The sequence below is a fragment of the Salvelinus namaycush genome, chromosome 38 (genome assembly GCF_016432855.1).
Source record: "Salvelinus namaycush isolate Seneca chromosome 38, SaNama_1.0, whole genome shotgun sequence".
NCBI classification, from domain to species: domain Eukaryota; kingdom Metazoa; phylum Chordata; class Actinopteri; order Salmoniformes; family Salmonidae; genus Salvelinus; species Salvelinus namaycush.
The window spans coordinates 24310279-24320446 of record NC_052344.1 but is presented as its reverse complement, the minus strand read 5'-3'; the positions used below and the strand labels follow the sequence as shown (position 1 = coordinate 24320446).

Sequence of the window (10168 nt, the reverse complement as noted above, 5' to 3'; positions counted from 1 at the left end):
TTCTCTAAATGACTGTACGGGTCTGGGCTGGGTTTCCCAAAAAGCATCGTAGCACTATGATCATCTTTGGTCCATTTAGTTTCAATGGAATTAAGATGAAGTTAGTGCTACGATGCTTTTGGGAAATCCAGTCCTGGTATGTGACAAGACGTGATGTTCATATGGTTGAATGATAGCAATCTATGTCCTTCATTGACAGTATATTAAGCTAAAATATATATTCTTGTAGAAAGGTATTTACTATCTGCTGACAGATTCCATTTTATATTTCTTATTTATAAAATTAGGATATGATTTATACAGTACTTCTATAATAAAAACATTTTTCTAAAGATTATTTAAAATGATAGTTCATGCTAAAACGTTAGCGTGCAGAAACGGTGCCAGGGAAACTAAACCAAAGCATGAATTGCTGTCATACCTTGTCCATAGGCTGCTGACAGGGTAAGGAAACCAATGTGTCATTTTGTAATTTGGGTCAACTATCCCTTTACTTATGTTTTGTAAGTTGGCTTTACATGTTTTCATGCCTTTTATTAATAAAATAAGATTGACAATGTGGATGAATTCGTTTGAATTATTTGTAGGTAAACAAACTATAGTCCGCTTTCACTGTAATACACAACTATAACTGCATTCATGACTTAAAATAAGATGTTCTAGTATCTGGTAAGCCGAATGATAAGAACAGGAATGAGACTCGTCAAGCTGCACCTTACCCCCCAGGCCGGTCGGTGGCGCTAGTTTTTAGGTTGCCTCGGGGAAAAAACAAAAGCACTTCCGCTTTGCCACTTCCTTGTTTTTATATCAGCTGTGAAATTAAATTACCGCGCGAAATAAGCAAATCAAAGCAGAAATGTCACAGTTGGGGTGTCCTCTTGGTGCCAGAATCATAGTAGGTTACATTTTACCCGAAAAGAAGGTTAATAAGGCCGAAAATGAAGATTCTGATTGGGAAGATGACGACGAGGAGGAAGAAGCACAGCCGGAGTTTCTGGATATGAAAGAGATGGACAGCGTAAGTTCTGGAGGACATATGTTTGATTCCTCCGTACCGTCCCGAAACGAAGGTGAGTGGTCGTTGACAGATCATCATAGCTTTGATAAAGTTACATGTATACGTTAGCCTAACTAGCTAATGCGGTTGTCACTTGCAACAAATTAGGCATATTTATCTAGCTAGCAAGTTGCCAATCATTCGGCGTAAGGGACTGCAACAGTGTCACACTTGTCGATCGAGCTTGTATTGATTGTAATTTCTCCTACTGTAAAGAGAGGAGCCTACTGTAATTATATAGTTTGTTCAATCTGGTTTATCTCTCGTTAGTGACACTAATACACCCACAAAAGGGTGGGTATAATTTGTGGAACGTTCCTACAGGAATCTGTCCAAAAACTTGGTATCCAAAGTTGTATAGCGGCAGAGTAAAATACTGGGTAGTGGGTGGGCTATTTCATTAAGTTTTACACTCACCATGTTTATTCCGAAAAATGTCTGTCCTCTCTCTGGTAGCCTATGGACAAACTTTAAGAATAAACTACGTGGTGAGTTGATGCCTATTCGGCAGCTAGTTAGCTAGGTGAATTGATCATGCTACTTTGTATGCGTTGTTTGTTGCCAACCGTGTACTTTACCAAGTTTTTGGAACAGATTTCTGTTGGAACGTAACACAAATTATACCCACCTCCTGCAAAATACTATCATACAATCCACTACGATGAATGCATGCTGATGATCTAGCTAGCTAACGTTAGACAACTAAATAACTAACTATCTTGTGTAATTGTTTAATTTTCTATCCCATGTCCATTCTAGTTGATTTCCTGGACATTGCGTCTGGTAAGAGATGGAGAGTAATGGGCCGGTTCAGTCTGAAGGACCCATGGTGGGAGGCTACCTGCACAGCTCACGCAGCCAGGGGCAAGCTGGTGCTGCGGGGCTACCCTGCCTACCGCCTTCGCTCAGACCTCCAGGTGGACCAGGGTCGCTCCATCCTGTCTCTGTTCCTCACAGCCTGTGGCGTCAATGCACAGTTTGTCACCCCGTTCTTTGATTGGCTGCCGATAGGAAGGAAGGTGGAGTTTGCTAACTTGCAGGAAGTTCTGTCTGAGTTTGAGGAAGGAGAGCAGCACAGAGCTTTGGCACAGCAGATTAAAGCCTTGGTCTCTGTTTCAGGTAGGTGGACGTGGGGAAGAGATACATCTTGACCCTGATCTATAGTGTTTTGGTAATATAAAGTGCTGTGAGTAAAGACCACAGCTGTGTTCGAATACTCATACTATACCATACCAACCATACTATACCATACTATTTGTGATGCAAATTGGGTATGTAGTATTTACATTTACATTTAAGTCATTTAGCAGACGCTCTTATCCAGAGCGACTTACATTTTTAACCTTTTTTTATTTTATTTAAGCAAGTCAGTTAAGAACAAACTCTTATTTACAATGACGGCCTAGGAACAGTGGGTTAACTGCCTTGTTCAGGGGCAGAACGACAGATTTGTACCTTGTCAGCTCGGGGATTTGAACTTGCAACCTTTCGGTTACTAGCCCAACGCTCTAACCACTAGGCTACCCTGCCGCCCCATATGCTAGTATGCTTATTAGTCATAGGGTGCGTTTGTAAATTCACTCTGGCTATCTACTCCGATTTCAGAGCAATCTCGTCTGAGTGCCAAAGCGCAAAATAACTGATGCATTTACAAACCCTGAACACCCGTTGAATATGGCCGGAGTCGGTCAACGCAGCACAGTTAGTTAACAATGCTCAACACCCGTTGAATCTGACAACGCCCTGCATTTAAAAACGCCCAGAGTGCACTCTGGCACTCCAGATTGAAGTTACAAACACACCCGAAGTCTAGCTAGCAATCTGTTACACTAACAAGCTAGCAATAGGTTGCATAGCAACAGCATCAGCTTCCGGTAGACGGGTGAAGCGCTAGTACGTTCAACTGAAATGTTACTGTTCGTTTACAGTATTCTAACATACAGTATGTTAGTATGGGTACAGTATGTTAGTACGGGTACAGTGTGTTAGTACGGGTACAGTGTGTTAGTACGGGTACAGTGTGTTAGTACGGGTACAGTGTGTTAGTACGGGTACAGTGTGTTAGTATGGGTACAGTGTGTTAGTATGGGTACAGTGTGTTAGTATGGGTACAGTGTGTTAGTATGGGTACAGTGTGTTAGTATGGGTACAGTGTGTTAGTATGGGTACAGTGTGTTAGTATGGGTACAGTGTGTTAGTATGGGTACAGTGTGTTAGTATGGGTACAGTGTGTTAGTACGGGTACAGTGTGTTAGTACGGGTACAGTATGGGTACAGTGTAGTATGGGTACAGTATGTTAGTATGGGTACAGTGTGTTAGTATGGGTACAGTGTGTTAGTATGGGTACAGTGTGTTAGTATGGGTACAGTGTGTTAGTACGGGTACAGTGTGTTAGTACGGGTACAGTGTGTTAGTACGGGTACAGTGTGTTAGTACGGGTACAGTGTGTTAGTACGGGTACAGTGTGTTAGTACGGGTACAGTGTGTTAGTACGGGTACAGTGTGTTAGTACGGGTACAGTATGTTAGTACGGGTACAGTATGGGTACAGTATGTTAGTATGGGTACAGTGTGTTAGTACGGGTACAGTATGGGTACAGTATGTTAGTACGGGTACAGTATGGGTACAGTATGTTAGTACGGGTACAGTATGGGTACAGTATGTTAGTACGGGTACAGTATGGGTACAGTATGTTAGTATGGGTACAGTATGTTAGTATGGGTACAGTGTGTTAGTATGGGTACAGTATGTTAGTATGGGTACAGTATGTTAGTATGGGTACAGTATGTTAGTATGGGTACAGTGTGTTAGTATGGGTACAGTATGTTAGTACGGGTACAGTATGGGTACAGTATGTTAGTATGGGTACAGTATGTTAGTATGGGTACAGTGTGTTAGTATGGGTACAGTGTGTTAGTATGGGTACAGTGTGTTAGTATGGGTACAGTAGTATGGGTACAGTGTGTTAGTATGGGTACAGTATGTTAGTATGGGTACAGTATGTTAGTACGGGTACAGTATGTTAGTACGGGTACAGTATGTTAGTATGGGTACAGTATTACATTTACATTTACATTTTAGTCATTTAGCAGACGCTCTTATCCAGAGCGACTTACAGTAGAGTGCATACATTTTATTACATTTTATTACATTTTTACATACTGAGACAAGGATATCCCTACCGGCCAAACCCTCCCTAACCCGGACGACGCTATGCCAATTGTGCGTCGCCCCACGGACCTCCCGGTTGCGGCCGGCTGCGACAGAGCCTGGGCGTGAACCCAGCCCAGCCTGGGCGCGAACCCAGAGACTCTGGTGGCGCAGCTAGCACTGCGATGCAGTGCCCTAGACCACTGCGCCACCCGGGAGGTTAGTATGTCAGTATGTTAGTATGGGTATTCGAACACAGCTCATGTCATCGGTATGTCTGTCAGTTGCAGGGATGCGCGTCACGGCTGCCTCTCTGTACCCCAATGTGATGAGATACCTGCCTACCCTACTGCCAGGGCGCTTCACAGAGCTACTGGGCCGGGGAAAGAAAAGCCAGAAACGTCCTGCTGCACAGGGTGCTACACATGTCACACAGATAGAGGAGGAAGAGGAGGATCTCAGCTTGCTGGCCAAAATAGAGGAGATTATCAAGACTGACGTCTGGAAGCTGGGCTTTAACTATGTAAGTGTAATCTCCAGGCTGGTTGTGGACTGTGGTTGGTTAACATACTGTGTCAACAGTTTCTGTAGACTTGGATCAGACCAATCCAGCAGTGAACTATCACATAGCACAGACTGGGGGGGGGGGGGGGGGGGGGGGGGGATGAAGGTGGAACAGAGTTGGGTAAGGAGAAGACTTCCTGTCCTATACAATGGACTTCCTGTCCTATACAAGAGGAACACTATGTGGTCCACTAGACTGCTCAGAATCACTGATCTACAAATCACCCTGTATCCCAATAAACTCCTCATTATCTGAATGACATTAGACTACACTGCTTAGTAACCCTGTCCTGCTAGGACTTAAGGGTTACGACTTACTGGCTGACTGGTTGTCTAGGGGATGCTGACCACTATCCAGCTGGCCAACTCCTTGTCAAATGAAAATCATATCAGATGTTATTGGTCACATACACACGGTTAGCAGATGTTATTGGTCACATACACATGGTTAGCAGATGTTATTGGTCACATACACACGGTTAGCAGATGTTATTGGTCACATACACACGGTTAGCAGATGTTATTGGTCACATACACACGGTTAGCAGATGTTATTGGTCACATACACACGGTTAGCAGATGTTATTGGTCACATACACAGGGTTAGCAGATGTTATTGGTCACATACACACGGTTAGCAGATGTTATTGGTCACATACACATGGTTAGCAGATGTTATTGGTCACATACACACGGTTAGCAGATGTTATTGGTCACATACACACGGTTAGCAGATGTTATTGGTCACATACACACGGTTAGCAGATGTTATTGGTCACATGGTTAGCAGATGTTATTGGTCACATACACACGGTTAGCAGATGTTATTGGTCACATACACACGGTTAGCAGATGTTATTGGTCACATACACACGGTTAGCAGATGTTATTGGTCACATACACACGGTTAGCAGATGTTATTGGTCACATACACATGGTTAGCAGATGTTATTGGTCACATACACACGGTTAGCAGATGTTATTGGTCACACGGTTAGCAGATGTTATTGGTCACATGGTTAGCAGATGTTATTGGTCACATACACACGGTTAGCAGATGTTATTGGTCACATACACATGGTTAGCAGATGTTATTGGTCACATACACATGGTTAGCAGATGTTATTGGTCACATACACACGGTTAGCAGATGTTATTGGTCACATACACACGGTTAGCAGATGTTATTGGTCACATACACACGGTTAGCAGATGTTATTGGTCACATACACATGGTTAGCAGATGTTATTGGTCACATACACACGGTTAGCAGATGTTATTGGTCACATACACATGGTTAGCAGATGTTATTGGTCACATACACACGGTTAGCAGATGTTATTGGTCACACGGTTAGCAGATGTTATTGGTCACATGGTTAGCAGATGTTATTGGTCACATACACACGGTTAGCAGATGTTATTGGTCACATACACATGGTTAGCAGATGTTATTGGTCACATACACATGGTTAGCAGATGTTATTGGTCACATACACACGGTTAGCAGATGTTATTGGTCACATACACACGGTTAGCAGATGTTATTGGTCACATACACATGGTTAGCAGATGTTATTGGTCACATACACACGGTTAACAGATGTTATTGGTCACATACACACGGTTAACAGATGTTATTGGTCACATACACACGGTTAGCAGATGTTATTGGTCACATACACACGGTTAGCAGATGTTATTGGTCACATACACATGGTTAGCAGATGTTATTGGTCACATACACACGGTTAGCAGATGTTATTGGTCACATACACACGGTTAGCAGATGGTATTGGTCACATACACATGGTTAGCAGATGTTATTGGTCACATGGTTAGCAGATGTTATTGGTCACATACACACGGTTAGCAGATGTTATTGGTCACATACACATGGTTAGCAGATGTTATTGGTCACATACACATGGATAGCAGATGTTATTGGTCACATACACATGGTTAGCAGATGTTATTGGTCACATACACAGGGTTAGCAGATGTTATTGGTCACATACACAGGGTTAGCAGATGTTATTGGTCACATACACACGGTTAGCAGATGTTAATGGTCACATACACACGGTTAGCAGATGCTAATGCGAGTGTAGCGAAATGCTTGTGCTTCTAGTTCCGACAGTGCAGTAATATCTAACAAGTAATCTAACACTTCCCCAACAACTACCTGATACACACCAGTCTAAAGGGATGGAATGAGAATATGTACATATAAATATATGGATGAGTGATGGCCGAGCGGCATTGGCAAGGTGCAGTAGATGGTATGAGGTACAGTATAGACATGATATGAGTAATGTGAGATATGTAAACATTATTAAAGTGGAATTGTTTAAAGTGACTAATGAGTCTATGTTGGCAGCAGGCTCTCTGAGTTAGTGATGGCTGTTTAACAGTCTGATGGCCTTGAGATAGAAGCTGTTGATGCACCTGTACTGACCTCGCCTTCTGGATGGTAGCGGGGTGAACAGGCAGTGGCTCGGGTGGTTGTTGTCCTTGATGATCTTTTACAAACTGCAAACTTAATGATTGAGTTTGAGGCGTGCATGGCCACGCAGTCATGGGTGAACAGGGAGTACAGGAAAGGGCTGATCACGCACCCTTGTGGGGCCCCAGTGTTGAGGGTCAGCGAAGTGGAAATGTTGTTTCCGACCTTCACCACCCGGGGGCGTCCCGTCAGGAAGTATGGCCTGTTCCACAATCTGACTGTTTGTATAGGTGATGTGCGTCAGCTGCCCAGTATCCAGCCAGGAAACACCTTGTATGGCCTGTTCCACAATCTGACTGTTTGTATAGGTGATGTGCGTCAGCTGCCCAGTATCCAGCCAGGAAACACCTTGTATGGCCTGGTCGACAGTCTGACTGACTGTTTGTATAGGTGATGTGCGTCAGCTGCCCAGTATCCAGCCAGGAAACACCTTGTATGGCCTGGTCGACAGTCTGACTGACTGTTTGTATAGGTGATGTGCGTCAGCTGCCCAGTATCCAGCCAGGAAACACCTTGTATGGCCTGTTCCACAGTCTGACTGACTGTTTGTATAGGTGATGTGCGACAGCTGCCCAGTATCCAGCCAGGAAACACCTTGTATGGCCTGTTCCACAGTCTGACTGACTGTTTGTCTAGGTGATGTCCGACAGCTGCCCAGTATCCAGCCAGGAAACACCTTGTATGACCTGTTCCACAGTCTGGGCCGAGCCCACTGGGCCATCGAGATGAGGACCAATCACAGAGCTGAGTCTCAACTCATCGTCAACAACGCAGGACAGTAAATATGACATTTTTTGTTTTTGTCTTTAGTTTTCCAAATATATAAATACCACAGCGACACTTTGATAATATTAAAATAATTCAGTATGTAGATAGAATAAAGTTTAGATAAAACTTAGCAAATTCAGATTTTAAATAGCAAATTCTGTAAGATTGTTTAAAAAAAAAAAAAACGTTTTTTATCATGTCCTGATGCCATGACTGACCATGAGAAACAAGAAATCCTGCGTCTGTCCTTTTTAAATCAGAATCGCAGAGATGGGATTGACTCATAGTTTCCGACCGCTCCACTACGACGCCATCTTGGATCTGAATGGGAGTTACACCATGCCCTCTGAAGACAAGAGGTTCATCCTCATCCTGCTGCCCAACACCAGCGAGGACTCTAACTATGGTGAGTACTAGAGGTCGACCGATTAATCGGAATGGCCGATTTAATTAGGGCCGATTTCAAGTTTTCATAACAATCGGAAATCGGTAATTATGGATGCCGATTTTGCCTATTTAAAAAATAAAATAATAATAATTTTTTTATTCTCCAACACTTAGTTTTTGCATTATTTAAACCAAATTGAACATGTTTCATTATTTATTTGAGGCTAAATTGATTTTATTGATGTATTATATTAAGTTAAAATTAGTGTTCATTCAGTATTGTTGTAATTGTCATTATTACAAATAAAAAAAAAAAAAAATCGTCCGATTTAATTGGTATCGGCTTTTTTGGTCCTCCAATAATCGGTATCGGCGTTGACAAATCATAACCGGTCGACCTCTAGTGAGTACACCGTGGACTCCATCTCACAGGTGCTGTGCGCTGAAGACCCGGAAAACGGACAATATAATACAACACAATGTGGTGTTGTTTTTCAGACCTCCAGATGGCCATCCAACTGTTATTGAAAGCTGCTCCAGGACTGAAGAATGATGCCACGTCACAGTTCATTGCCTTCAGAAGGTAAGACATGCAGAACACAGTAGTGATCAGATATGTAGAGGTTCTCTATACCGTTGATACTATAGGACAGTAGAGGGGTTCTCTATACCGTTGATACTATAGGACAGTAGAGGGGTTCTCTATACCATTGATACTATAGGACAGTAGAGGGGTTCTCTATACCATTGATACTATAGGACAGTAGAGGGGTTCTCTATACCATTGATACTATAGGACAGTAGAGAGGTTCTCTATACCATTGATACTATAGGACAGTAGAGGGGTTCTCTATACCATTGATACTATAGGACAGTAGAGGGGTTCTCTATACCGTTGATACTATAGGACAGTAGAGGGGTTCTCTATACCATTGATACTATAGGACAGTAGAGGGGTTCTCTATACCATTGATACTATAGGACAGTAGAGGGGTTCTCTATACCATTGATACTATAGGACAGTAGAGGGGTTCTCTATACCATTGATACTATAGGACAGTAGAGGGGTTCTCTATACCATTGATACTATAGGGACAGTAGAGGGGTTCTCTATACCATTGATACTATAGGACAGTAGAGGGGTTCTCTATACCGTTGATACTATAGGACAGTAGAGAGGTTCTCTATACCATTGATACTATAGGACAGTAGAGAGGTTCTCTATACCGTTGATACTATAGGACAGTAGAGAGGTTCTCTATACCGTTGATACTATAGGACAGTAGAGAGGTTCTCTATACCGTTGATACTATAGGACAGTAGAGGGGTTCTCTATACCGTTGATACTATAGGACAGTAGAGGGGTTCTCTATACCATTGATACTATAGGACAGTAGAGAGGTTCTCTATACCATTGATACTATAGGACAGTAGAGAGGTTCTCTATACCATTGATACTATAGGACAGTAGAGAGGTTCTCTATACCATTGATACTATAGGACAGTAGACGGGTTCTCTATACCGTTGATACTATAGGACAGTAGAGGGGTTCTCTATACCGTTGATACTATAGGACAGTAGAGGGGTTCTCTATACCATTGATACTATAGGACAGTAGAGGGGTTCTCTATACCATTGATACTATAGGACAGTAGAGTGATCAGATATGTAGAGGGGTTCTCTATACCATTGATACTATAGGACAGTAGAGAGGTTCTCTATACCATTGATACT

General features: G+C 42.7%; 1 protein-coding gene across 1 annotated transcript; it reads left to right on the top strand.

Moving 5' to 3' along the window:
• The first annotated feature begins 797 nt into the window (after window positions 1-797).
• Window positions 798-9022, top strand: helb (helicase (DNA) B). The gene is made up of 6 exons (XM_038978094.1): window positions 798-1070; window positions 1817-2176; window positions 4493-4731; window positions 7915-8056; window positions 8307-8452; window positions 8932-9022. Exons 1-4 carry the CDS (start codon window positions 857-859, stop codon window positions 8005-8007), a joined length of 906 nt encoding a protein of 301 aa, XP_038834022.1. The 5' UTR covers window positions 798-856; the 3' UTR covers window positions 8008-8056; window positions 8307-8452; window positions 8932-9022.
• Window positions 9023-10168: the final 1146 nt, after the last annotated feature.

Excerpts from the sequence above, each read along its gene's own strand:
- helb (XM_038978094.1), top strand. The coding sequence starts at position 857 with ATGTCACAGTTGGGGTGTCCTCTTGGTGCCAGAATCATAGTAGGTTAC. Across the intron at positions 1,071-1,816 it reads CGTACCGTCCCGAAACGAAG|TTGATTTCCTGGACATTGCG; the intron begins GTGAGTGGTCGT and ends TGTCCATTCTAG. Across the intron at positions 2,177-4,492 it reads AGCCTTGGTCTCTGTTTCAG|TTGCAGGGATGCGCGTCACG; the intron begins GTAGGTGGACGT and ends TATGTCTGTCAG.